This window comes from Myotis yumanensis, unplaced genomic scaffold (assembly GCF_028538775.1).
Source record: "Myotis yumanensis isolate MYYU_CA2020_CCGP unplaced genomic scaffold, mMyoYum1.0.hap1 SCAF_4, whole genome shotgun sequence".
NCBI lineage: Eukaryota > Metazoa > Chordata > Mammalia > Chiroptera > Vespertilionidae > Myotis > Myotis yumanensis.
In genome coordinates, this window is record NW_027223755.1 from 105,141,694 (window position 1) to 105,169,483 (window position 27,790).

At 57.2% G+C, this 27,790-nt stretch overlaps 2 protein-coding genes across 3 annotated transcripts; both read right to left on the reverse strand.

Annotated features, from left to right (window-relative positions):
* Positions 1–13,137: 13,137 nt before the first annotated feature.
* On the reverse strand, positions 13,138–18,101 carry LAT (linker for activation of T cells). 2 transcript variants are annotated; one of them, XM_070411639.1, is made up of 12 exons: positions 17,726–18,101; positions 17,325–17,427; positions 17,138–17,171; positions 16,994–17,025; positions 16,663–16,738; positions 16,466–16,530; positions 16,211–16,376; positions 16,040–16,140; positions 14,394–14,456; positions 14,145–14,207; positions 13,968–14,053; positions 13,138–13,780 (listed from the first exon to the last, which is right to left on the reverse strand). In XM_070411639.1, the coding sequence occupies exons 2-11, from the start codon at positions 17,425–17,427 to the stop codon at positions 13,974–13,976; spliced, it is 783 nt and encodes a 260-aa protein (XP_070267740.1). In that variant the 5' UTR covers positions 17,726–18,101; the 3' UTR covers positions 13,138–13,780; positions 13,968–13,973. The 2 variants fall into 2 exon arrangements, with proteins under 2 accessions (XP_070267740.1, XP_070267741.1); XM_070411640.1 differs by having other exon boundaries at positions 16,211–16,268; positions 16,347–16,376; positions 17,325–18,101.
* Positions 18,102–18,260: 159 nt separating this feature from the next.
* On the reverse strand, positions 18,261–26,068 carry SPNS1 (SPNS lysolipid transporter 1, lysophospholipid). The gene is made up of 13 exons (XM_070413472.1): positions 25,922–26,068; positions 25,386–25,676; positions 25,235–25,300; positions 23,553–23,689; positions 22,284–22,435; positions 22,123–22,189; positions 21,206–21,351; positions 20,583–20,738; positions 20,059–20,248; positions 19,673–19,738; positions 19,308–19,406; positions 18,828–18,999; positions 18,261–18,582 (listed from the first exon to the last, which is right to left on the reverse strand). Exons 2-13 carry the CDS (start codon positions 25,624–25,626, stop codon positions 18,488–18,490), a joined length of 1,587 nt encoding a protein of 528 aa, XP_070269573.1. The 5' UTR covers positions 25,627–25,676; positions 25,922–26,068; the 3' UTR covers positions 18,261–18,487.
* Positions 26,069–27,790: the final 1,722 nt, after the last annotated feature.

The window sequence follows — 27,790 nt, forward strand, 5'->3', positions numbered from 1 at the left end:
TTGTTTAAATTACAAAAGACAGCAAGATATTTGTAAATTATCTCACAATAAACAACTGGTCAGGGCACACACAAGAGGCAGCCACTGAATGCATAAATAAGTGGAACAACCAATTGATGTGTCTCTCTCTCAAGTCAAACAAAAAAACCCCACAAAAAAACAAAAAGCACAATAAATAATAATAAAAAAATTTAATTTAAAAATAACACAGAGCAGGCAGGTCCTGCGAGCTCTGGCCAGTGGTTGCCCCGGGGCAGTGCAGAGCCGGGGCCACCAGCCTTTCAGGTTCCCGGCGAGGCGGGAACTGCAGCTTCACGGGAAGGTGCCTGAGCCCTCGCGGTGCAGCAGTGGGGCCTGCAGCTGCCCTCGCGTGACCGGCTGCTTCCTTGGTTACGGACCCGTCATGAGGCCACAACATGCTCAGGGGAAAGGAAGCGTTTCCCAGCCTCCCCTGCGGTTGGGGTGGCCAACGACATGGAGGCTGTGGTGTCCCTGATGCAGATGCATGAAATCTCTCCAGTGGGGGCTTTAGGTTGTGAGACGGGCGCCCCGGTTGCTCCCCGGCCCTTCTCCTCCTTCTTCCTGCCAAACACAGACGTGAGCAGCAGCAGCCACCTTGGGACTCAGGATGGAGCTGGGTCCCTGGTGACGCCGCGGCTGGCTCACCCGCCGGGGACTGTGTGCTGTCCACGTGGGTGCGGGTGTGCATGTATGTTGTGACCGTTTTCCGGAACACAGTCGTGGAAGGCCTTATTGGAACACAATCAATGTATGACAGCAGTGTTCCAGCAGGCGGGAAAAGTCTCTAGGACAGTGGTTCTCAACCCTCCTAACGCCGCAACCCTTTCATACAGTTCCACATGCTGTGGTGACCCCCAACCATAAAATTATTTTCGTTGCTACTTCATAACTGTAATTTTGCTGCTGTTATGAATCGTAATGTAAATATCTGATATGCAGGATGTATTTTCATTGTTGCAAATTGAACATAATTAAAGCACAGTGATGAATCACAAAAACAATATGTAATTATATATGTGTTTTCCGATGGTCTTAGGCGACCCCTGTGAAAGGGTCGTTCGACCCCCAAAGGGGTCGCGACCCACAGGTTGAGAACCGCTGCTCTGGGAGAAAGGGCGTCCTTGACTAATTTGCTCAAAGACCCAGCCGCCTCGCTCCAGTCCTTTTTTACACCCAAGAGAAAGAGACCTCATTCAGCCTGAGTCACTCAGTGAGGTGTTTGTTGCTGACAGTCAAATGTCATTCTAACTGATATAGAACTAATTTTTTAAAAGTTAAACAGAAAAAAATCATCCTAATATCCCTATGGAAGCTCAAGGAACCCCACATAGCCCAAATAACCTTGAAAAAGAACGGAGTTAGAAGACCCATGTTTCCTACGTTCAGAACTCATCACGAAGCTACAGTAGTCACCGTGGCCCGGTAGCCCCGTTGGTTCCAGAGTCGTCATGATACGCCAAGGTTGCAGGTTCGATCCTGGTCAGGGCACATATAAGATTCAACCAATGGATGCATAAATAAGTGGAACAAATCACTGTTTTTCTCTCTAAAAATCAATAAACAAAGTTTTAAAAGTGATGGCAGTCAAAACTAGAGTTAAGACAGACATCTATGCCAATGGAACAGAATAGAGAGCCCAGAAATAAATCCTGTGTGCATGGTCAAATGACCTTTGACAAGGGTGCCAAGGCCACTCAATTGAGAAAGGACAAAATTGTCTTTCTTTTTCTTTTTTTTTTTTAGAGAGAATTTTTGTAAAAGTGTATTTGAGCCATGCCATGCCAGAGTGGCTCAGCTGGTTGAGCATCATCCTCTGCACCAAATGGTTGCTGGTTCATTTCCTGTCAGGGCACATGCCTGGGTTTTGGGTTTGGTTCCTGGCCGGGCTGGCAGGGACACAGAATGCAGCCAATCAATGTTTCTCTCTGTAAGTGTGTCCTTGGGTGAGGATTAAAGGAGAAAACACACACACACACACAGACACACACTAAACTTAAAAAAAACTTTATTTGAGCCAAACTGACGACATTTGTCAGGGAGCAATATCTCAAATGTTCTCAAGGGAAGTATTCCCAACAAATGGTGCTGGGGACACTGGACATCCGCATCCAGAAGAATGAAGCTGAACCCTTACCTGACACCACATAGAAAAATGAACTCAAATGGATTCAAGAGCAAGTGTAAGACCTAAAACTATCGAAGTCCTAGAACTAAAACAGGGGGAAGCCTCAGGCATGGGATTTGGCCATGAGCTCTTTGATACGACAGGAAAGACATGGCAACCAAAGCTAACCCTACATCACACTTACAAGCTCGGTGCATCGAAGGACACAACACAGCGAAGGGCAACCCTCAGAACAGGAAGAAATGTTTGCAAATCATATGTCTGATAAGGGGTTAATATCCCGACAGTATAAAGAGCTCCTACAACTCAACAACAGAAAACACATACCTGGGTTTAAAAATGGGCAAAAATTGAATAGACATTTTTCCAAAGAATATACAAATGGTCAACATGCATCTGAAAAGATGCTCAACATTACTAACCATTAGGGCAATGCAAACTAAAACCACAATAAGAACCCTAGCAGGTTTGTCTCAGTGGCCTGTGGACCAAAGGGTCCTGGGTTCAATTCTCGTCAAGGGCACCTACCTTGGTTACAGGCTCCTCCCCGGCCTGGGCCCGGTTGGGGCTCGTGCAGGAGGCAACCAATCGATGTGTTTCTCTTACATCGCTGCGTCTCTTTTCCTCTCTCTCCCACTCTCCCTAAAAATCAAAGGAAAAATACCCTCGGGTGAGGATTAACAAACAAACAAACAAAACCCACAACAAGGGGGTGGGGGGGGAGTAATGGGGGAATGAGGACACATATGTAATACCTTAATCAATAAAGAAATTTTAAAAATAAATAAATAAATACATAAAAATAAAAGCAAAAAAAAAAAAAAAAAACCACAACAAGATATCGTACCAATTAAGAGAGCTACAATCAAAAGGAAAGTGTTGGTGAGGCTTAGTGAAATTGGAGCCCCTGTGCACTGTTGATGGGAATGTAAAATGGTGCCGTCACTATGGAAAATAGTGTGGAAGTTCTTCAAAAAATTAAAAATAGAATTACCACATGATTCAGCAATCCCACTTTGGGCACATGCCGAAAAGAATTAAAAGCAGGATCTCAAAGAGATATTTGCACACCCATATTCAGAACAGCATTCTTCACAATAACTAGGAGGCGGGAGCCACTCAAGTGTCCATCATCAGACGAACGGGAAAACAAAATGTGGTGCATACATGTGTACAACGGGTACATGTCACTGCTACGACCTGGTGAACCTTGAGGACGTCCTGCTAAGGGAAATAAGCCAATCATAAACAAACGAGTACTGCCCAGCCGGTGTGGCTCAGTGGTTGGGCATCGACCTATAAACCAGGAGGTCAGGGTTTGATCCCCAGTCAGGGCACATGCCCAGATTGCAGGCTCGATCCCCTGATGGGGGGCGTGCAGGAGGCAGCCCATCGATGATTCTCTCTCATCACTGATGTTGCTATCTCTTTCTCCCTCTGCCTTACTCTCTGAAATCAATAAAAATATATTAAAAAACAAAAACGTACTGTTTGGCTCCACTTATATGAGGTAGCTACAGCAGTTGAATGATAGAAACAGAAAGTAGAATGGTGGTGAGTTGTTGTTTAGTGAGAATAGTTTTGGTTTTGCAAAATTAAAAATGCTCTGGGGATCTGAGAACAATGTGAATAGACCTAAGACTACTGGATTGGGGGTGGGTAGGGGCTGGGAGGAGGGGAGAAGGCGGAGAAATGAGAGATATCTGTAATACTATCAACAATAAAAATATATATTGTAAGAGATGACTGAATTGTACACTTAAAATTAGTTAAAATGGGGAGTTTTCTGTTTTTCTCGCCACAGTTAAGAACAATTTAAACAGTATGGTGGCCACCAGCTTGCAGTCTCTCCTTTAGAGAGCACTTCCCCGAGGCCGGGCATGTGCCATGGGCTGCAAGGACTGTGGGGGACTCGTAACTTAGGGGCTCGCAGGCTTCCCTTAGGGTCTCTTTTCATTCATTCATTCGACAATATTTACCGAGCACCGGCTCCACGCCACGCTCTCGGCCCCTGACAGGGCCGAGCAGGGAGCTCACCATCTAGAGCAGTGGTTCTCAACCCTCCTGATGCCGCGACCCTTTCATACAGTTCCTCATGTTGTGGTGACCCCCAACCATAAAATTATTTTTGTTGCTATCTCATAACTGTAATGTTGCTACCGTTATGAATCGCAATGTAAATATCTGATATGCAGGATGTACTTTCATTGTTACAAATTGAACATAAATAAAGCATAGTGATTAATCACAAAAACAATATGTAATTATCTATGTGTTTTCCAATGGTCTTAGACGATCCCTGTGAAGGGGTCGCGACCCACAGGTTGAGAACCACTGATCTGGAGCGGGACAGGATGAACACCAAATGTAGAAAAGGTCAGCATTATGACATCAAGTCACTGGGGCGACAGGGTACGGGTGACTGGAAGGGGGACAAGATCACAGGAGCAGACAGCAGAGGCGTGGGGGACAGCTCCAGGCAGAGGGAGATCAGCGAAGAAGACACGGAGGCAGAATCGAGCGGGACTGTTGGGGGACAGGAGAGACAGGCCAGCGTGACCGACGCGGGCAGCCAGTGTGACGCGGATGGCTGAAATACTGCCAGTGGCCCGTGTACATGAAACAGATGAAAAGCAATCTTTTATGAGCACGAACTTGCTTTGTGAGTTCAAATGTATCATTATCTTTGATGATAAAAAATAAATCGGCCCTGGCTGGTTTGGCTCAGTGGATAGAGCATCAGCCTGCGGACTGAAGGGCCCCAGGTTCGATTCCGGTCAAGGGCACGTGCCCAGGTTGCGGGCTCATCCCCAGTAGGGGGTGTGCGGAGGCGGCCGATCCATGATTCTTTCTCATCAGTGATGTTTCTATCTCTCCCTCCGTTTCCCTTCCTTCCTCTCTGAAATCAATAAAATATATTTAAAATAAATAAATAAATAATGCCAACAAACTATTTTGGCCTAGAGAGCGGCTGAGTGAACAGACAGCCTCAAAGCCGATGTGCCACAAGGCACAGTGTCTGCTGAGCCCTGTGCCAGCTCCTCGGACTGATTTTATCCACTAACCTGCTGGCCATCACCCCACTCAGCAGGCGTTGCACCGAGGCGGGGGGGGGGGGGGGGGGGACGCAGAGCAGGAGTGAGGCCTGCGGTGAGGGGCGCCTGGCTCCCAGTCAGGGGTGGGGAAGCCTGGGAGAAGGAGGGCTCCACAGGCCCTCACTGTGAGGGAGGAACTACAACTGTGACACTGATGGGCCCGGGCCCTCTTCTCTCATGGGAAGAACGCCCCCAGTCCCCCCGGCAGCGGGAGTGATGTGGGGCCTGGGCTGGGCCACAGGCATGATGCAAGTGACCAAAGGCTGAGGGGCGGTCGGAGGTCAAGCCAGTGTCCTGCTGGCAGTGCCGGGGGTGCTGGGCACAGTGCCCGCTCCGCAGGGCTGTCCCCTCACGGTCTGCGGGCTCCCAGCCCTGCCCTGTGACCCCCCCTGGGCCCGGCTTCCACTCCAGGGACCCCCTGAATCAGCAGCCAGTGCTTTCCGATGCTCGCTACCAGGAGCTCTGAAGAGGCGCAGGGTCTCCCAGCCCCGGTGCCGCCTCAGTCACCCGGCACCCGGCATCCCCTCTGCTGGAGTCCCCGCCCTGCGGCTGCGGACTGACCATGTGGCCTTGGGCAGGCCATGGGGGTGGGGGTGGTGCTCTTCTCTGTGCCTCAGTGTCCTCTTCTGTAAAGTAGGGTTAATAACAGTGCCCACCTCATGGGAATGTTGTGAGAATTAAAACAGAATAGTAGGCAGGACCCGTCACACAACGCGCTGCCAACCACGGTGCAGAGGGGACCACTGAGGTTCTGGGAGGAGTGGACTGGCTCAGGCGCACCTGGGAGTCCCCCTCCTCTCGGCCCCTCGCCAGCCCAGCCAGCCTCCCCCTCAGACGCCCCGCCTGTGCCTCCCTCCTTCTCCGGGTCTTCCGAGCCTCGCTCTGGCCAGGCCGCTTGGTTTGGTTTGATTCTTGCCCCAACCCGCTCGGGAGGTGGGTCACCAGGCCCCGTCCACAGAGGATGGGACTGAGGCCCCGAGAAGTGACACAATTCCTGTCGGTCTCTGTGCGCCAGGGCTGGGAGGAAGACGCAGTGGATTCTGGGCTCCCCCCAATCCAGCCCCAGTCCCCCCACCCCCCGACCCAACACACACACACATTATCTCTAGGCAGCAGCAGCTGAGCCTCCTGGTATCTCTCTGATCCCCCAAATTTCCGGTTCCCCAAAGACAACTCAGGATGTGGGGAGGGAGGGGCAGGGAGACAGGAGAGAGATCACAGAGAGACAGAGATGAGAGAGGGAGGGAGGGTGGGGGGGAGAGACAGAGAGAGAGAATCCAGGACAGAGACCAAGAGAGACAGGGCAGAGAGACAGGACAGATAGAGCTTCCGAGGCCGAGAGCAAGAGTCAGAAAGGGGACTGGGCGACCCAGAGACACGCAGAGAAAAGGGGGACAGCAGGGAGAGAGAGACGAGAGACCGAGGCCAAAACAAACGCAGCCAGTGGGACAGGGAGAAAGGGGGGCAGAGTCGGGGCTCGGGTGTGGGGTGTTGGGGGAGGTCTCGGAAAGAGAAAGAAAATTGGTGAGCCTGAGAGCCACGTGGGAGAGGGTGAGAAACGCTGAGAGGCCCACCAGGTGCACACGGAGGCAGGCAGGCGGGACAGGGACCTGCGCGTGTGGGCAGGAGGGGCGGGAGGAAGCCAGAGACCCACATCCCCCTCTTTCCTGGAGCTCCAGGGGCCCCCCCAGCTCCACGGGGCACAGTGCTCCCAGCGTCCACCCTCCAGTCCCACAGCCGCTGTCCTCCAGAGAGGGGTCAGCTGGGGCCCTGCCAGCAGCCCACAGGCCCTGGGGCAGAGCCCACGTTCCCCCCATACACCCCCTCCACCAGCAGCAAAGGTCAGAGGTCAGGTGGGGGGTGGCTTCAGCTGCCCAGCCACTCAGGGGGGTGAGGGCCTGGGGGCCTTGAGGGGAAAGGGGCCCTGGGAGAGGGTGGCCTTGGCGCTCAGGGAGAGAGCGCCAGCACGTTGTCTGGTCTGGCCACCGGTTTCTCCGAGCCTCAGTTTCCTCAGCTGTAAAAGCGTGATAACGAGAACTCGCTCAGTGTTACGGTAAGAACCGACTGTGTGCGGAGTGGGTGGCACACGCGTGGCACGGGGAGGGGCTGCGAGTGGGCCCGGGAAGGTCGCGCTCCCAGCATCCTGTCGAGATGAGTCAGGGCCCTTTCATTTGCAAATGACGACGCCGGCTGCAGGGAGGGTGTTAGTAACTCCCGCAACTGAGCCACCCGAGGGTGGACCCAGGTTCCCCACCAGATGGATCCAGGGCCTCCACCCACCAGCTCAGGAACCGAGCCCCCGGCCTTGCTCATCTCCCCGCCGCTTCCCTTCCGGGCGGCCTCCACGTGTGCGGCCCGGCACGTCCATGCCCTGCCCCTCCTGAGCGTGGTCTCAGAGGAGAGGCCGAGGGCTCGCAGAAGCCCCCGGCACAGCTGCGTCGCTCTCTGCGGGATCTCTCCTTCGGTCGGCCTCTTTGTTGTCTCCTTTTCCGCTGTGGGAGTCAGAAAGAGTCACCCCGAGCCGTGCCCCTGTGGCGTTTGTATTTTGAGCAAAAGGCAATTTAGCTTCTGGTTTACGAGAACCTTCTGCCCCTCCCCAGCTACCTAGAACTTGAACCTGAGCCGGGGCCTTGCCCAGAATGAGAGACTCTCAGAGACAGCCTCTTGCCTTGCCTACAGGGCAGAGAAAACCACCCACTGCTGAACACCTGCCCTTCTCGCCCCTCACTCAGAACGTCACATGCCCCCTGCTCCTTCGGTCTCTGAACCGCTCACGAATGCAGGGTCTCTGACTCTCTGGTGTATGTGGGGTTCCCACACATGTGCACGCATTGAATTTTCTCCTGTTCCTCTGTTTGATGGTGAGACCAGCGGGCTGAGGAACGTCTCCCCCTCCCCCACAGCCTGCCTCCCTCTGCCCCAAGGCGGGCTGCACTGCCCTAAGGAACCGCGGAATTTGCTCCGTGACCTTAAGCAAATCGCTTAACCTCTCTGAGCCGGTTTCCTTTTCTACAAAAGGGGTTCCTCCTTCCTCACAGGCAGGAAGGTTGAGAGACGCAGTGAAATAGTGAGTGTGGCACACAGTAAACGTGGGGTAGGTGCATCTCAGCAGCCTTCTTCCCTCCTCCCAGCAATAGCCCGAATTCGGGGGGGGGGGGGGGCCCTCCCCATTTCCAGGCCCTTAGAGCTGGAGGTGAAGCACATGACACAGGCCTAAGTCAGCACATGGCCTTCTCCCGGCCGGGGACTGGGTCAGTGTCCTGTGTCCCTCGCCAGGGCCATTAGAGTAAGTTTGGGATTTGGCTGGAGACGGGGAGATTTTGGCCCCAGGATGGCAGTCTGGACGGGCATGGTCCCGCCCCTGGAGCTACTAGAACCGTCGCACGAGCACACGGGGAACGGAAGATGGAGTCACAGAGAAAGGGTCAGGCCTCTGGCGTCAGCCATACCTGCACGGGTCCAGCCTTCTCCGCAGCACGGGGTCCTGTTCTTTTATTGTCAGGGACACCTTTTGGGGCTCGGGGTCCCCGAAGAAGGTCTTGAAATGTAAGCCCAACGTCCTCAAAAGTCCCCACCGTCCAGAAAGCTGGCGGCAGAGTTGGGGCTGTATTCGGTGCACGTGCCACCGAAAGCCGCCCCCTTCCTGGAGCTGCTGCTGGCAGCTCCCAGCCCAGGGACACAGTGAACAGAGCAGAGGACGAACGCCCAGAGGTTTCCCTGGGCCCAGGACAGGGCGGAGCTGGAAGGGCGCGGGGAGCTGTGGGCAGACCCGCCTGCCGGGAGCTGGGTCGCCTGCCATGGGGGCTCAGGCGGGCCTCTGCGGGCAGGTGGGTGGAGGAGCGGGTGAGCTCAAGGTGAGTCTGGAAGGGTCTGCCCCCCAGAGGCATCGCTGGGAGGAGGGGGAGCACGTGCGGAAGCTACCTCTCTTCCAGAGAAGCTAATGACACCTTAGTTGTGGGTTTTTTCTCTCTCTTTTTTTTGTTTTGTTGTTGTTAATAACATTTTTAAAGGTTCTGAAGTCAGAGGAATGTGGGAAATACAAGGGAAGGCAAAGAGAAACGAAGACATTATTACAGGACCTCGCAGAGCCATGGACCAATGCGTGCGAACGTTGACCCTCCAGAGGGGACCTGGAGAATCGGGCTTTCCCGGGCCCTCCTGACTGCACAGTTCTTCCTAGAGAAGCTTCTCCCGGGACACACGGGACACACGGGCCACCCGGGCCACAGGCAGTGGCGCTGGGCAGCAGCGGCACCTCGGCCTGGGCCCTGCTCGCTCGCGGTGTGCGAGGCCCATGCAGCGCCAGCACCTGCTTCCTTCGCTCAGGCTCAGGCTCAGGCTCGCTCTGGCCATGGGAGCCACTGCCCTCGGGAGGCGGGAGCTCCGGAGAGTAAACACTGTCCCTCCCTGGCAGGAGGGCGCACCCCCCTCTCCCGCCTCCGCACGGACAGTGGGACTGGCTCTACACGCACCCCCCCTCTGGGACCACCTCTCAGGTAAGCGACTTGCTCTGGGACCCGCCTCAGAGCTGCTGAGGGCACCCGAGTCACCAGGGCTGTTCCCTCCCTGTGGCCCCTAGAAGCACCCAGATGTCCCCCCAGCAATTCGGGAAAACTCTCTCTCTTACCACTGAATCTACCTTCCTCCCACCACAGTCCTCAAGAGAAAAGCTCTTTCTGCCCCCTGCCCCCGGCTTCCATCTGCAGGGACTCTCTCCAGATCACCCCAATGTGCTGAAATCCCAGCCCAGCCCCGCAGGCCTGCTGCAGTGGCTCACTGGCCGGTGGGAGCAAAGCCACATCCTCTTGCTGGTCCAAGAAACACACATGGGAAGCTGCTTAGTGCCTCACAGAACGCCCCTCCCAGCCACCAACGCGCGGCCAGGGTCCCCCCACGCCTCAGAGCCAGGCCACCCGTCCTCACAGCCCAACATCTCATGCCACCACCTCCCTCCATCGGCCCTGCCACTCCAGCGAGGCCACACCTGTCTCACCATTCCCACGTCCGCGCCCCGGCACAGGCTGCTCCTGAGTCCTGGAGTGCCATTTGCAACACAGCTTGGCCCAGAAAGACCAGTGACTCCGTCTCCTAGAGCTGCCCTCCCCGCCCGCCCCCAACCGTTCCCTACCTGGACCCTGACCTCCCTTCTTCTTAGGAAACCATTCAGATGTGCAAACACTTAAGAGAGTCATATACCAAACACTGTACCCAGCACTGCTTAAGAATAAGGCCTCCCGATGTGGTAGGGACAACCCCGGTGAGGTTGAAATGGCCCTGGTGAGGCTCAGACGGCCCTGGTGATGTTAAGACTACTCCAGTGAGGTTGGGACAAATAAAGGGGACCAGTATGGACTGATGAACAGGGGTAGATACAGAAGCAGAGCAACATTGAACAGAATGTTAAACTACAGTGGGAAGCCTGGGGAGGGTTGGGGGGGGATTAAGAGACCAACTGAAGGATTTATATGCATGCATATAAGATTAACCAATGGACACAAGACACGGGGCGGGGGGGGGGGGGGCGGGGGGTAGGGGCCGGGGGAATGTCAAGGGGGGGAAAAAAGGAGACATATGTAATACTCTTTGTAATACTTTAAGAAATAAAAACTATTAAAATATAAAAAAATAAATAAAAAAAATAAAAAAATAAGGCCTCATGGCCCTGACCAGGCAACTCAGTTAGTTAGAACATCGTCCCCCCTACGCCAAGGTTGTGAGTTCGATCCCCCTCAGGGCACATACAGGAATCAGTCAAAATAATAAATAAAATAAATCAATCAATGATGCATAACTAAGTGGAACAACAAATCGATGTTTCTGCCCTCGCCGGTTTGGCTCAGTGGATAGAGCGTCGGCCTGTGAACTGAAAGGTCCCAGGTTCGATTCCAGTCAAGGGCATGTACCTTGGTTGCAGGCACATCCCCAATAGGGGATGTGCAGGAGGCAGCTGATCGATATTTCTCTCTCATTGATGTTTCTAACTCTATCACTCTCCCTTCCTCTCTGTCAAAAATCAATAAAATATTTTTTTTAAAAAAACAAAAAACAAATCGATGTTTCTCTCTCAAGGATCAATATATAAAAATTTGAAAAGGGCCAAAACCGGTTTGGCTCAGTGGATAGAGCGTCGGCCTGCGGACTGAAAGGTCCGGGGTTCGATTCCGGTCAAGGGCACGTACGTTGGTTGCGGGCACATCCCCAGTAGGAGATGTGCAGGAGGCAGCTGGTCGATGTTTCTCTCTCATCGATGTTTCTAACTCTCTATCCCTCTCCCTTCCTCTCTGTAAAAAATCAATAAAAAATATATTAAAAAAAAAAAAATTTGAAAAGGACATTACCTGTATCATTGAGGCCTTCCTAAACTCCTTCCCAACACCCCCCCCCCCCCCCCCGCCAAGCTTACCCCAGGGTCACCTCACCTGAATTTGGGATCCCACCCTCCTTTGCCTATCCTGATATCCTGCCATAATGTGTGTCCCTAAACAATGTATAGCTTTTTCATTTTTTTTAGCTTTATATAAATAACTTGTTCTCCTTTTCTCACCCATTGTCGGTGAGTTATTCGAGGTGGTTGGTGCTGGTCTTGTTCACTTTTATCCGCTGGTGAGTCCCCTGGTGCGCGTCCATTCTGCTGCCGACCAGTCGACTGTTTCTAGCCATGGCAGTGCTGCCCTGAGCCTCGTGCCCGCCCCCTTCGCCATGCGCCGGTCAGGCTGCTACCCAGGGACGCGCTGGGAAAGGGACGCGCCACCTTCAGCCTTACTGACGCTCCACATCGTTCTCCAAGGTGGCTGCACCAACGTACCTTGTCGGCAAACCGATGCTGTCCCCCGGCCCAGCCCAAAGATGCCTCTGCCCATTCCTATCCCCCCAAGTAAATGATTCGCTCCACCTGCTGACGTCCAGCCAGTCCAACCCTCCCCAGACCCCCCTCACGTCTACAACCGGGCCTGTGAGGGCTTCCCCCTTTGGGGCGCCGACCCTGCAAATCGCTTCTCTCTGAGCCTGTTTCCTCACCTGGGACACGGAGACGCCTACAGTGACCAGCAACAGGCGAGTGCCGAGGGTTAAGGGAGAAGCATGAACATGAGCAGGAGCTCAGTGAAGAGAAGGGTTACTGTTATCTTTGGAGCCCACGGAGGACGCCAACAACTCCATCGCTCAGGAGGACTTTGCTTGTAGGCAACAGAAACCCCATCAAGCCAGTGGGAGAAAACCGGCCACTTCTTGGCCCATGTGACTGGGAAGTCTGAGGGGATGTCTGGCTCCGGGCGGGCATGACGGATCCAGGGCTGAGCAGGAGCTGGCCCGTCCCGCTCGGGGCCACTCCCCTCCCTGTCGGCTTCTTCTCAGCAGGCTCCCCAGGTGGGGGCCCTCCAGGTGCGGGCTCCAGGGCGACAGACATCCCTCTGGCTTCACTGCCAGGAACAAAAAGAGGTTCTTCTTCCCAGCACTTCCTGCTCAAGTCCCAGGCCGGTCCTCATTGGCCCGGGATGGGTCACGTGCCCACGCAGGAGCCAATTGCAGGGTACCCACCCTGCTGCTCAAAGGGTGGCTTTTGGAACAGCAGCATCGGAACCCTTGGGGGCTCCTTGGAAGTGGAGCCTCGGGCCCTGCCTGACCTACCGAGTCAGAGTCTGCACACGAACGTTTTCAGCTGCTTAGACAATTTTTTAAAAAAATATTTTTTTATTGATTTGAGAGAGGAAGGGACAGGGAGAGAGATGGAAACATCAATGATGAGAGAGAATCATTGATCGGCTGCCTCCTGCACACCCCCTACTAGGGATCAAGCCCACAACCAGGCATGTGCCCTTGACTGGAATCGAACCCGGGACCCTTCAGTCCAAAGGCCGATGCTCTACCCACTGAGCCAAACCAGCTAGAGCAAACAGACAATTTTTAAGTTGTTTTATTGAGAACCACAAAAGGTAAAAACTAACAAAGCCTTCAAAGTCATCAAGTCTTCTTTCAAAGATGGGAAGCGGGCCGGCGGGGAGGGTTGCTCTGGAGCCCACCCAGTGCGCCTCCACGCCGCTCTCCCGTCAGCACAGCCTCCGTCTGTGGACGGTCTCGTGGACGTGCGTCCGGGCCCCAAGTGCCAGGCTGGGTCACACTGGCCTCGCTCAGAAGGCGACCTGTCCTAGCACCTGGCCAGGACCCGGAGGAGCTGGAGGCCCCGTGGAGGATGGGGGCACACACGCACATGCACACGCACACGCACACGCAGACCCTCTGCCCCCCTCACCCTGACCCCACCACTGGGTCCCCAAAGCCAAGAGCTACAGACCACACCAGCCTTTATTCTGTACAGAGCAGGGCCGGGGGCCAAGGCCCTTCATTCTCAGGCTGTGTCAGAAGGTGCAGCATTAGGGGCACCCAGACTGGACCCCAAAGTGCCAATAAGTTAGGGGGGAAATTCTCAGGCTGTTGTCGGGCTGGAGCCAGGGTGGGGTGCCAAGTGGGCCCCCTGGAGCCACTTCCAGCTGCCCAGCTCAGCCCTCCCAGGAAGGCAGGTTCTAGGATAGCACGCCTCATGCTGAAACACAGGGCAGGGAGAGACAGAGGGGCCACGGGTCAGGAGGTGGTGGGAAGGGGTACCCGAGGGGTCCCCAGAGTCAGGGAGGAGAGGCTGAGGTGGGACAGGGTCTTGAGGGAGGGTCGGAGCCCTCAGGTCAGGGCAAGGCAGGGCAGGGCGGGGTGGGGTGGGGTGGGCCGGCTCTCACAGGTCTTCATTGAAGCTCCTGCAGATTTTCATAATCTGGGGCACCCTCTTCCTCCTCTTCCTCTGCCTCCTGGGAAGCCAAGGTGGCTGTGGGGGGGAGGGGAGGTTGGTCTTCACCTCACAAACTGTCCCCCCACCCAGGGAGGCCCCCAGTTCCCGCCCGTCCCCCAGCACACACCGGGCTCAGTCCTCACAGTGGGCTGCAGGTCCTGGGACACGTTCACATACTCCCGGCTCCCATCTGTGGGGACAGGTCAGAAGGAGGGACAGCCATACCCAAGAGGCAGCCACAGTGAGGGCGAGAGCAGAGGACACCAGACCGAGGGCGACAGAGCCACGGAAGGCGTGTGGGCACGGCCACACTGGCTGTGGGGGTGGGGTGGCAGGGCCAGGGGAAGGGAGGGCACTGGGGGCACCGGCCACTCACCCAGAGACGCGTCTGCACTCTCCTCGCTCTCGGGAACGTTCACATAGTCCTCCCCCGACTCCACTACAGGAAAGCACGGAGCCGGCCGTTACCCAGGGCCCCTGGGCAGACGCCCCGGAGTTCCCAGCCACAGCCCAGACTTTCAACAAAACCAGCCAAGACTCCTGCACAGACGCCCAGAGACCTCCCCACAGTCGGCCCAGAGGGAGGCAGGGAGGGTGCTCGGACCACGCAGCCCATGGCCTGAAGGAGGGCAAACACAGCCCGTGGCAATGGAGAGAACAGGGCGATCTGACCAGAACCGGTGAAAGGGCATGCGATGGAGAGAGGAGGCAGCAGACACCAGCAGCGCCGGCCGGGGCAGCTGTGTGGGGGGCTGAGTGGCATGTGTGGAGGGAGAGGCCCTCAGGGCTGGGCCCAGTCAGAGGGGCCGTGCCCAGGTTGGCCCTTCCTCTCCAGCCAGGCCTGCCCTGGCTCCCACTTGTGTCCTAGTCCCTTCCTAGCACATTTTGTCACTGATATGATCTTGTTCTTTTACGTGTTGACTTGTTTCTCCATGAGGGTGTGGACAAGACAGGCTTTGGAGCCAGACGGCCCAGGTTCAAATCCAGTTCCATCACTAACTGGCCACGTGACCTCAGACAAGCTCCCCAACCTCTCTGGGCCTCAGTTTTCTCATCTGTAAAATGGGATGAGGAAGTACCCATCTCATGGAGGACGAACACCGTGAATACTAAGTGTGAGTATTAAGCAGTAAGTGCTGCCGAGCGTCTGTTAAGTAAATCAACGCTGCTATCGGGCAGACGGGGCAGCCGAGGTACACGAGGGAGGGACAGGCTCCGCAGCACCTGGGAACTGGAAGGGTTAACCAGCTCAGACACGGGAAACTCTTAGCCGGGCAGAGTAGGTCCTCGGTGACGTTAGCTTTTTTATCATGACTCTCCCTGGTTAGCTGCTATATCAGAGGCACCCAGTAAGTATCACGGATGAGTAAGCGAATGGGTGGAGAGAAGCACTTGGACAGACGCTGGGAGCTCAGGAGAGGGGTGGCAAGTTGGGAATCTGATGGCCGATGAAGCCGGTGTGCAGAAGGGAGGCCCGGGGCATGTATAGGGAGGAGAGTAACAGAACCCTGAAGATTACCAGACATGGAGGAGAACGCCTAACGGCAGGATGTGACCGAAACAAAGGGGGAAAAGCAGCTCAGAGGAAACTGAGACAATGCAGGAAGCAGAAGAAAAATTCCAAAAGAGCAAAGACAAAAGAGAACCCAAAATCAATATCCTTCAGGATGTACAAGGTGACACTGCCTCCATGAACAAGAACAGGAAGCTCTGAAAAAGGGACATTCAGGAGTCAAGAAAGAGCTTTCCGACAGGAGAAATAAATGAAATAAAAGGACAGTCCAGGAACAGAGCCAGTGAGGAATAAAGTCAAGGGACTCTTGCAGACAATAAAAGGAGGAGACAGAGAGGAGAGAAAAAGGGAGGCGTCCAGAAGATCGGAGCAGGAAGTTCACTATTTGAAGGACAGGGTTCTAGAAAAAGAAGAGAGAAGGCAGAGGAGTGGCCGCATCAGAGAAACACGCGGAGAGCGGATCGAAGAGGCCGTAGCGGAGAAGCTGGAGGGTCAGATGGGCAACTCACTGGAGAAGGCGCTGTCTCGGGGGCCGGGGCTGCTGGGCGCAGCAGCTGCTGGGACGGCGGCGCACGTGGCCGTGGCCGGGACAGTGTCAGGAAGCACCACTCTGAGGGAAAGTCAGGGATGGGTGAGGGTGGGCCGCGGCCTCGGCCCCGTCCTCCCCCCGGGCCACTCACAAGTAGCCCTCGTTGTGATAGTCCTCCTCCTCGTCGTCCTCATCCTCACAGGCCGGCTCTGAGGAAGGACAGGGGGTCAGCACAGCCCGGGCCGGGCCCAGCCTCCCTGCCCACGGCCCGGGGGGCCCAGACGCACCCTCGTTCTCATAGCTGGCCACACTGTTGGCTACAGAGAGAGGGCGAGAGGGAGACTGAGTCAGGAGAGATGGGCACAGCCTCCGCCAGCCCAGCCCAGGCCCGGGCCGCCCAGCTTACTGCCATCGGAGTCCTGCCGAGCAGACGGCATCCGGTGGGAGCCCCCTGGGGGCTGTGGGGATCTCCTGAGAGTCAAAAGCCAGAGGTCATGCCTGGGACAGGGCTCTGGGGCAAGAGGGTGGCAACGGGGAAAGAAGCCCCCGATCCAAGGAGGTGAGGGGTAGAGAGGGGGACTTGGAGGGGAAGGGGTTACTTACGGGATGGGGAGCAGGTCTGGCTGGCTCAGGGGTGGACAGGAGGTCACAGTCGCCTGTGGCCAGGGGGCTAGTGTGGCTGAGGACACAGGACCAAGCTGAAGGAATGACTCCAGACACAATGCCCCTACCCCCAGGGCCTCAACAGTGGCCCAACCCCCTGAAACCCCTGTGCCCTGGACAGGCCTGAGGGCAACCATAGCTCCCCCCACACCCCGCACCGGTCACGGCCATGTGGGCAGCCACCGGGGCAACCTGAACAAAGGCACACACTTGCTCACAGGCTGGGGACTCTCCTCCCTACCCCACGGGAGAGGACCCTCCGTGTACTCACGAGGCCTTTTGATCACGATGCTTCTTGGCAGGCTGGCGGGAGAGACAGCGGTAAGGGACCAGGAGGCGCCCCGGACCAGCCTCATGGGAATGAAGGGAGCTGCCCGGGCCGGGGCGGCGGGGGGCGGGGGGGGGGCAGACTCACCTGTCCGGCACAGCACTGTCGTAGGTGTAGGTGTCTGCGGGAGAGACGGCCAGTGAGGCAGGGAAAGGGAGTGAGGAGGGAGAGGGTGACAGTCAGGGGCACGCAGGAGAGTGAGGGACAGTTAGATGGAGTGAGGGACCCCAGTCCATGTGTCCGGCACCTGATCACCCCACCAGCTCCCACTCACCTGGCAGCTCTCGGCAGCGCACACAGAGCGCCATCAGCAGCACAGCCAAGAGGGGCAGCAGCAGGAGGCCCAGCGCCAAGGGGAGCAGGATGGCCGCCTCCATCTGCAGGACAGAGCTCGGACCAGACCTGCTGCTCGCTGGACGCCCCCAGCACAGAACTGCCGCGGAGCAAGTGCTGGGCAGTGCGGCGGAGGGGCCCCGGGGCGGAGGGCCCAGCGACACCAGGCGGGAGCCCGGCGGGCAGCCGTGCCCTCCTTGAGGGCTCCTGGATCCCCGCCCGCCTTGGGCCGAGTGCGTGGCAGTGCTGGCTGTCAGACCCTTGGCCCCAGGCAGTCAGGCCAGGGCCTGGCTGGAGTCTGGGGCACCAGCCACCCTGCGTGGCCCCCGCACCCAGGCCTACCTGCCCCTGGGCTTGGCGCCCGCCTTTCCTCAGCGCCTGCCCTCCCGCCTGTGGCAGGAAGCTGTGGTGAGCGCCGGGTGAGGGCAGGAAATCATCAGGCTCCTCAGCCGGCTGCACCTACCCCCTTCCCACCCCCACCCAGCAGTGGGGAGAGCGGAGGAGGCCTGAGGAGCCACCCAGGGCCTCCAGGGTCTGCTGGTCTCAGGGAAAAGGGGCACTCACACCAGTGGGGTGAGGACAAGCAGCTGCCCGCACCGGCAGCAGCCTCCAGGAGGCTCCAGGAGGCAGCAGAGGGAGGCTAACACCCAGGCACAGGGCCCACCCCTCACCCCGGCTGGCCTTCCAGCGGGGCGGGCTCTGGGGGAAACAGGGGCGTGACTCACGGTCACAGGGAGCCAGCTCACTCCGGCCTCGCTCACCCAGCCCCGGAGCCCGCAGGAGTGGCCAGCGGCCGCCAGGAGCCTTGGGGCTGGAGGGGCAGCCCACATTCGGGGGGCGGGGGTCACTAGCACCCAGAGAGACTCAAGCAGGCAGCTGGGGTCCAGCTACAAACTTTATTCAGTACAAACAGCACCGAGCCCCTGGGGCTGCTGCGGTGGAGGGGGTCCCTCCTGCGCCCCATCGCCCGCCCGTGTAGTGTGGGACCTGGAACACGCCCAAGGCTCCTCTCAGAAGCTGGGCCAGGCCGAGGTTCGGGCCGGTGCCTGCTGGGGTGGCCCGAGGCCAGCGGTGGCCGGTGTGCAGGTAGGTGAGCGACGGCCCTCAGATGAGCACACTGGACACCGGCACCCGGGTGGAGCGGCCTCGCTGGGGCACCACGATGCGGTCATCTCCGGGCCCGGCCTCGTGCAGCAGACCTGTTGGGGGAGGGGTCAGAGCCAGGGTTGGAGGGAGACAGACACAACGCCTGGGACACACGGGCGGTGGGAAATGGATGGGGCCCCAGAGCTGTGGACACAGCGGGGCACCAGCTTGTTGCCAGGCAGACCCGAACGGGATGAGGGAGGCCTGCGGGCCGAGAGGTGCCAGTTCACAGGACTGGACACACGGGCGGAGGAACAAGCAGGCAGCATCCTGACGCTGGGCAGGAAGCCCCACTGACCCTGCACATGCAGCTGCGCCCGCCGGCGGTCTCCCTCAATGAAGATGGCGGTGCCCAGGAAGGCCGCCCCGCCCAGCGCCCCAACAAAGGCGCAGAGCATGAGCGAGAACTGCAGGGCCCGGAACTCGGACAAGAAGGAGGGGGGCCAGTTCCGGCGGAGGCGGTCGGACATCTGTGGGGAGACAGGACAGAAAAGCAGGAGAAAGAGTCTTGGAAAGGGCGCCCCAAACTCCAGAAGAACAGAGACTGGAGCCGGGAAGGGAAGGGTGTCTGGCCCCCCAGGGAGAGGCCCAGGCCTCCTGTGGAAACTCACGAAGACAAGTCCTTCCGTCCGGCTGAGGACCCGAGGTGAGAGGAAGTCTAGCTGGGGCCTGGCCTTCCCATGCTGCCCAGGTGCAGGCCCTGGCCACTGCCCGCCAGCCAGTGCTAGGAACCAGGGTGCCCGACCCCACCCCAGCCCAGCCAGAGGGCAGTGCTCACCAGGCCGATGAGGTAGGGGCTCCCGGCGTCACCCAGCAGGTGGGCCAGCACAATCTGGAAGGCCTCGGCGGTGGAGCGCCTTGTAGGGATCACCACATACTGGGGAGGGGGGGGGGGGGGAGGAGATAGGGCAAAGATAAGGCCAAGGCTCAGCCCAGGCGGAGGTCAGTGAACCCCAGCTCAGAGGTGTGCTGGGGTAAGGGTATGGCAGGCCGGACTGTAGGCCCATCTGGGGCTGGACAGTGAAGTCACGCTGGGGCCGGGTTTTGAAGACGAGGTAAAGGCCACAATTCAAGGCAAGTGAGGCCTCCCACAGCCACTCCCTGCAGCCTCTGAACGAAGCCGGGAACGGCCCACCTACTCACCAGCAGAATGTCAGCCACAATGGCCCAGTTCATGGACAACAGTGTCTCTCCAATAAAGATGAAAACCTGAGGACCAGGGGGTGGGGAAAGCAGGGTTGAGCTCATCACAAGAGCAAACACATGGAGGCCCATCCATTAACTCATTTAGTCCTCACAACACCACTAAGAAACAGGAGCCATTATCATTCCCTTTTTACAAACGGTGAAACGGCACAGACAGGTTAAGTCACTTGTCCAACGTCACACAGTAGGGAAGGGCAAGACCTGAGGTTCAAAACCAGGCATTCCCACCCCAGAGCTGGCTGTGAACCACTCTGCTGGCTGCCCCAGTGCACCCTTCCCTCCCCAGGTCCCAACAGCCCTCCTGGTGCCTGCTGGCTACTCACGTAAGTGGCCACGATGCTGCCACGGGCACAAGCCACGGACAGGAAGAGGAAGGGCGCAGAGCCCAGGAGGCCAGCAGCACAGACCAGCGGGTCAGCCCGGGGGTTGGAGTGGCGAAGGCGGCGGCTGATCTCCACGCCCAGGCCCACACCCAGGACACCAGTCAGGCAGGTGATGAGCCCAAAAATGAGGCTGGGGGCAGAAGGAGGGACATGGGGACTGGTCTGTCCCCCTGCAAAGCCCCGAGCCTCACCCCTATGGCCTGGAGAGGCAGATGGCCCATCCCAGCCACCTCACAACCCAGGTCTATCGGGCCCAACACCCCAGGGTTCACTAGGTTCCTATCACCAACTTCCCGGGCCAGGAAACAAACTCTGGGAGAGGAAGGCAGCTGGTGGAATTGAGACTCAAACTCTCCTTGTCTGAGCCTGGGCCATCCTCCTTCCACGCCACCCCCTGGGCCATCCTCCTTCCACGCCACCCCCTGCCGCCTGCAGCCCATCCATCCCAGCCCCCACCCGGGTACCTGTCAGAAGAGGAGCAAGAGTCTCCAGGAAGACAGGGCGGGGTCTCCCCCAAGACCACGCGGGAACGCAGCAGGAACGCAGGAGCCCAGAGCGCCAGGGAGCCCGTGACGAAGGCCACAGCAGTGAAGCCAAGGGAAGACAGGACGAAGCTAGGGCTGCAGAGACGGTTGGAAGGGAGGGAGTCAGACTCCACTGAGGGGTCAGCGGGGGGAACTCTGCTCTCCCTTCCTGGCTGATTTTGCTAAGGTCAGGGCCCTGGGTGTGGAGGCTGTCCTGGCTCCCAGGATCTGGGCCTGTAATTCAAGCAGCTGCCACGGGGGGCAGTAGTGACTGAATTACTGGCCCTGACATTGGGCCAGGAGATTGGAAAGAAAACGAAGACCAGCCAGGTAACTCGGTTGGTTGGAGCGTCTTCCCCATATGCCTAAGTTGTGGGGTCCGGTCTCCAGCCAGGTCCCATACCAAAAGCAGCCAAGGACTGCATAAGTAAGCGGATCCACAAATCGATGTTTGTTTCTCTCTCTAAAAAAATGACGACCCCCACGTAAATTTCAACCCAGTTGCCAGGGCCAGGGCCTCCCTGGGGATCGAAGATGTGGGGTTAGGATGGAATTAAACTCACTTTCTAGCCAGCGCCCTCAGGTCTGCCCGCCACGAGGTGGGGCTCAGGGGTGGGGAGTCCGAGTGGCGCTCCACAGCTCCCCTCGGCGGCTCCCGTACGACCAGGAACAGCAGCAGCACCGCCACCACCCCCAGACCCGGTGTCACCTGGGAAAGAGTGGGCTTCAGGACCGGCCCAGGCAGACACACACCCAACCCTGGGGCCGGGAGAAAGGGAAGGCGGGCGTGTAAGGGCAAATCAGGCCCCAAGACCTCAAACAGGAGGGTAGGTGCCTGCTCAGGGAGCTGAGCTGCCACTGGGGGAGGGGGAGCGCTAGTGACCACTCCCATTTCTGCAAGCGTGACTGCTCCTCCTTTGGAAACAGCACCCCAACTTTCTTTTGGGAAACCACTCCCCCGACTTCTCTAAATCCACGAGGTTCCAGTAGGGAGCACGGCCTGTAACCCAGACTTGGCCAACTTCCCCAGCCTCAGGGACTGATTCAGTCGATGGAGGCATGTGACCCACGTTCACCTAACCAGGCACTATCCAGGACTACTGCTCAAGGACTCCGGGTCCAAAGTTTCTAAATGGAGTGTTCACTTGCTTGAGAACAAAAGTAGCACAGAGGGAAGCAGCGCTCAGGAGGGCGATCAAATGCCTGCCTGTGGGCGCCTGGATCCGGCTGTACCTGAAGTTCCCCCTGGGCCTTGCTTTCTGAGAGCCAGTGCAATCCCATTTGGGTGCTTGCCCTTACAATGGGCTCTGTCACCCATAACCAAGAGTTCTGTCGAGCACATGGCTTTGTGGGGAGGGCAGCCAGGCCTCCTGCAGGCTTGGCAGAGTAAACGCTGCCTGAAAACGGGGTGTCTGAAGGTAAAAAGGGGGGAATCAGTGAGAATGTTGCTGACCTCCCCGCAGGCTGTGACCAGACTCACCCTCAGAGCCCAGTGCCAGTCCCCAGCCACGTCCTTCACTTTGGAGCCTGCAATGTAACCCAGGCCACTGGGGGAGAGGGCGGGAGAGGAGGGACAGCTGGTCAGTTGTGCCCAATGCCAGCCCCTCTGCCTCCCACCAGGCAGGCCCGAGGCCCACTCACCTGCCCACTGGGATGGCGAAGTAGAACACGCTGAGCATCCGGCTCCGCTGGTCTGCCACGAAGAGGTCAGCGATGAGGGTGGGCGCGATGGTGGAGTAACTGGCCTCCCCGACCCCCACCAGGCCCCGAGTCAGGAGGAGCAGCCAGAATTGCTGGGGAAGGAGACGGGGGTGGGGGGGTGGCACCCCAGCCTACAGCCAGCCTCCCAGCCTACCTCACCAGCCAGTTCTGGAGAGGTGGCAGGGATGGTGGGAGAGGCCAGGGTTTTAGCATCAGAAAGGCCTGAGCTTGCATCTGGCTCCCCTACTTACTGGCTGTGACTCTGAGAAAGCAACGTAACCTCTCTGAGCCTCAGTTTCCTAATCTGAAAAAGGGGGACAACAACTCCTTCACATAACTATTGGGAGGATTGAATAATAAAAGATCTACTCATTACCTTGTGCCCAGTAAGTGCCAAATAAATCTTAATTTCTATCTTGCCTACCCCACCAATAGTGTATAATCATCTTAGGTGGGATTTCATTTGTCTAGCAAAGACCCGCCCCCCACAGCTAGGGACAGGGTACGATCCCCCAAGGAGTGTGTCGTGAGTGCCTAGAGCTGAGGACAGAGTTCTGGGGCAGAGAGAACAGACAGAGGAGAGTTTAAAGGAGCAAAGAAGCAACAGCCAGGGAGGCAGGAGGAACACCAGAAGGATGGCGTCACAGAGGTTAGAAGTTTCCGGAAGGAAGAAGTGGGTCAACAGAGCCAGAGGCTCCCAGGAGATCTAGTGAGAAGAGGACTAGGAAGTAGGAGCTACATTTAGCAACCAAGAGGTCCCTGTTGACTTTGGCAATGGAGTGGGGGCAGCTCAGCGGGTGTTCAAGGGCGAGTGGGAGAGGAAGTGCCAGCAAATGAGAGCCCCTCCCTGGCTGCTCCTTCACCCAGACTGGGGCTCGGTCAAGGGGCCTTTCAGGAAGTCTGAGTAGGAAGGGGAAGGGGGACAGAGGGCGGCCTAGGTGAGGCCTTTTCCACGGGAGAGAACGGAGCGCTAGTGTTTAGGTGTTGGGTGGAAGGAGTCATGGTCAGGGGGGTGATGGAGAGAAGGCTCTGAAAGAAACGGGGGAAGGACGGGTGGGCAGATTAACTCAGGCAAGCAGGGGGTAAGATGGCAAGGACCAAGGGAGATGCACAAGTTCCCCGGCCCAGTCTGCCATGACTCCAAAGAGCAGAAGCAAAGACTGATGGGGGTGGGGGGGGCCGGAAGCAGGAGCCATCATGGAACCTCACCTCTCTGGGGATGAAGGACGACCCCAGTGTCACCAGGGACCAGAAGGCAATGCCCCCGCACATGAGATACTTCCGATTGTACCTGTCACCCAGGTAGCCAAACACAGGTGCCAACACCATGTAACTGGAGATGAACACTGAGGGGAAGCAGAGAGTCACAGCCCAGCCCCAGTTCCCCTACCCCACCCCAGCTCAGGGAGGGCGAGGAGGGGCAGGAATAACTCCCAACCCTGAAACTGTCAGCGCTTCCTGTCAGGGCCAGTCCAACCCCATTTTCAGTGTCTTTCAAACCCGCCACTGTAGAGTGGATGGACCAGCTGACTCGTCACTTTCCCCATCCAGCCAAGAGCAAAATCCAAACTCCATACCACGGCCCACAGTGCACTGTCCGATCTAACCGCCCCCTCCCTCTCCAGCCTCATGCTCATCCTTTCCTTTCTCTGCACCCCAATGGCCCAATGGCCAACCTCAATACCATCTTAGGTTTTCGGCAACTGCTGTCATTTCTCTGTAGAACATTCTCTCCTCTCCCCTGAGCTTCACGGAGCTTAGCAAGTTTAGGTTCCAGCTCAGACACTTTTCCAACCACCACACGTGCAGTCTTTACCACATCTACTGTGCTCTTTTCCGTAACACTTACTCCTATAGAAAATCATCTCAGTATCAGTTTAGGTTTTTATGGACTGTTGCCCCCTCGGGCACAGTGGAATGTCAGCTCCATGAACACCGTCACTGCCTGTATCGGCCCTGGCCGTGTTTCCATTATTGAACCCATGGCCTGGCATACGACAGGCGCTCAATAAACAGGTGTTGGACGAAAAAGTGAATGGGGCTGCCTTCTTCTCCAACTCAGCAACTCTTCGGAGGTTCGCAGGCCATGACCTATGATCCCATTCTCATTTCTCTGGGCCTTGCCTTCCATACTTCCAGCTCCTTATTGGCCTGGCCTGGAGCAAAGACCATTGCAAGACCTGGATTCAAACTCCCCTTCTGCCTCTCACTCGCTCTGGGGCCCTGGGCAGGTCTTAACTCTTCTCCAAGCCTCAGATTCTCTACAGAAATGTAGCTAATGCTAACCACTTCCTCTGTCAAATAAGAATAACACCTATTCCTTGGCTGATGGAAGGATGTGAAGACAATGGGCATAAAAAATCTTGGACAAGTTCTGTGGGTGTCATCACCACTTCCTCCGTAGGAGGTGCTCAGGAAATCAATGAAGGCGGGAAGGAAGGAAAAGAGGGGTGGGCCCTGTCTTTCCCTCCCTCACAAATCCCAAAGTTCTGAGCGAATAAACTCGCCTCTCCCCACTTCAGACACCCTCTTCTGCCATGGCTCACTGGGTGCCTGCCATGTTCTCAGCTGTGGCCTCCACTTCCCAGGCATCATCTCAGTTAAGCCTCCCAATGAGGTGGTCGGGTTATTCCTAGTTCCATCTCACCCACCAGGAAAGGGCGAGGCCGAGGGCCCTGCCTACCATCACACTGTGAGCAAACCCAGGTGTGTCTGACCCATCACACTGAGCTGACTCGCTCTTTCAATGAGGCGCTAACTAACCAATACAGCTTCAGGGCAGCATCGGGCCATCTCTTCCCCTAGCGGGGGCCCCTACGCCTCCATCCATGAGGCCACCGGGGTAGGAAACGGGAAAGTAGCTGCGGGGCGCCGGGAGGGGCCTTCCTCACCGGTCTGGATGAGGCCGGAGCTGCTGTCTCCGATGGCGAAGAACTGCTCGATGTCCGGAAGGACGCCTGGGAAGGAGACTCGGGATGGGATCCGCGAGGCAGCGCCCCCTTCGGGACCCGCTCCCTCCCCGGTCCGCCCAGAAGTCGGTACCGGCCACGGTGAAGCGGTCCATGTAGTTGAGCAGGTTGATGTAGCACAGCACGGCCACGATGAGAGCCGAATGGGCCGCAGACACGCCCGTGATGCGCTGCAGCTTCTCCGGGTCCGGGACCTCCGGATCCGCGGACTTCGGATTCGCCAGGGACCCCGGTAACCCCGGGGTGCCGGGCACCGGCCCGTCGTCAGTGTCGTCCGCCTGGCTGAGGAAGGGCTCGTTCTCGGACCCAGCCATGGTCCCAGGGGCCGCGCCTGCCCGCGCTCTGGTCCCACCGACGATCCTACCTGCGAGGAGAGGAGGCTGGAGGAAGGAGGCCGGAGGGGCCCGGGCGCGGGAGGTGCGCGCAGAGGCGGGCGGGAGCCTGCCCAGCCCAGAGCACGGCGGGGATGGAACCCGGCCCGGTTCTGCTCCCCGTCCCGGCAGATACCGCGCGGAGGGGACGCGTGGAACTCGGGTGATGTCCGGAGAGGGTTGAGGGGGGCCGCGCAGGGCCTGGTCCTCCCCACCACCCTGGGGGAGCCACCCTCACCCCGGGCAGGAGCCCACGACGCTCGCTGTAGCTCAACCCCAGCGCTGCACCACGGCCGCCGCCATGATGGCTAAAAGCCGGTCATGTGACGACTGAGCCTGGGTTGCGGACGCCACCGCGTGCAAGCCTTTGACACATGACCCGCCTCCCGACTGCTGAACCTGAGGCCGAGAGCCGCGCATGCTCCTAAGACTTCGCCGCAGGCTCCTGCACCACGTGACTGCCGCCCTGTTGCCTGGGTAACCGGGGAGCGCGTCTCCGAGTCCGCAGGACCCCGGCGCGCGGAAGCGCCTCTGCTGCTGTGCAGCCAAAGCAACCAGCGGCGGCGTCGCGGCCCAGACCGCCGTTCCAAAGGCAGTCAGAGCTCCAGCAGTTACCACTAGGGGGCCACCCCGGAGCCATTAATAACCAGTACTCCTTTGTGTGACACCCTACCCACACCCTTTCTCCACTTTCTTGCTCCTCAGCCCTCAGTTCCTGAGACGGGGGCTGAGCAGGGACATAGAGGAGCGGTAGGAATCCCCTCCCCATATGCTTCCTTACCCTTGATGGCCAAGGGCATATATGTTGGTACAAGAAGAGGTTCAAGAGTCCCGTTAACTCCCCAGTTCATACACTACAGGTGCCCCGTCCCCTGGGGAGGGGACTTGGGCTCCATTACCTCTCCAAGGGGCTCTATGGTCAGCCCCGCCCCTGGGGGCCATTTCCCCATTATCTACCCACCAGCCCAAGGAGGGGTTAGGGGGAAAGGCTGTCAGTTAATATTAAGGTTGTTGTTGTTGTTATTTTAAACAAAATGGAGAAGCATAAATAAATAAAAGGGTTTATCTCAGTTAAAAAAAAAAAAGGGGGGGGGAATTGGTGAAGTTGCAACCCTCTGAATCTCAGCTTCCTTATCTGCAACACCCTCTTGGCTGACTTCTTCCCAAACGAGATAAAAGGATGTTGAAAGGTTCTGGCCCTGGCTGGGCAGCTCCTCCAGATATGCCACTGTGGGTTCATACCGGTCAGGGCACATACAAAGAATCAACCAAGGAATGCATAAATAATGGAACAGCAAAGAAATCTCTCTCAAGTCGGTAAATAAGTAAACTTAGAGGCTCTGAAAATACTAGGTAACCCTAGAAATGCCAATGAACTGTTCTCCCTCTAAGTGATTATTCTCTCTTCCTGGGTGTCTGATTTGGGCTTTAGACACGCTCACTATGTGTCAAATGAATGAATGCTGAGCAGCGGCCCCCAACCCTGGCCTCCTGGGTCCCTTTCCTGTCGTTCGGATCCCCCAACCCAGCTGCCTGTTAAACCCTTGAGCTATCCCAGTAGACATTAAAGGAAGCCTCTCCAGAACCCGAGCACCGCCCCCGGCCCCCCCACCCCCCCCTCCCGTCCCCCGGTGCCGTCGGAGCGATTTTTCCTCTCTAAGGACTTGGACCCAAGCTCTTGCGCCCTCTGGTGGTCTCATTTGGGGCAGAGACTCCCAGCGGCAAGACGGGCGGGGGGACAGAGGCCTGCCCCAATCTCCAAGATACAGCTAATAAACATACACTCTAAATAAAATTAGTATAGTTCTATGCAAATGTTACTTCAAGACCCCTCTGGCAACCAGACCTGGGCTGAAATTCTGGAGTCTCATGGGGAGAGCATGAGGCCCCCGAGGAACCTTATCAGAAACTGTTTTGTCATGAAAACCCCTCATTGGCATTGTTCCAGGAGATGCTTCATGGTTCAGAACCTTAAGCCAGGTCTCCACTGGACATCAATGAAAATAACACTTTCCGGTTGTAAAGGCAGATATTGTTATGCTAATTGGTTTTTGCCAAATGGGGAAAATATTCAGCTCTTCTCTGAATATAGGTGCTTTTTAAAATT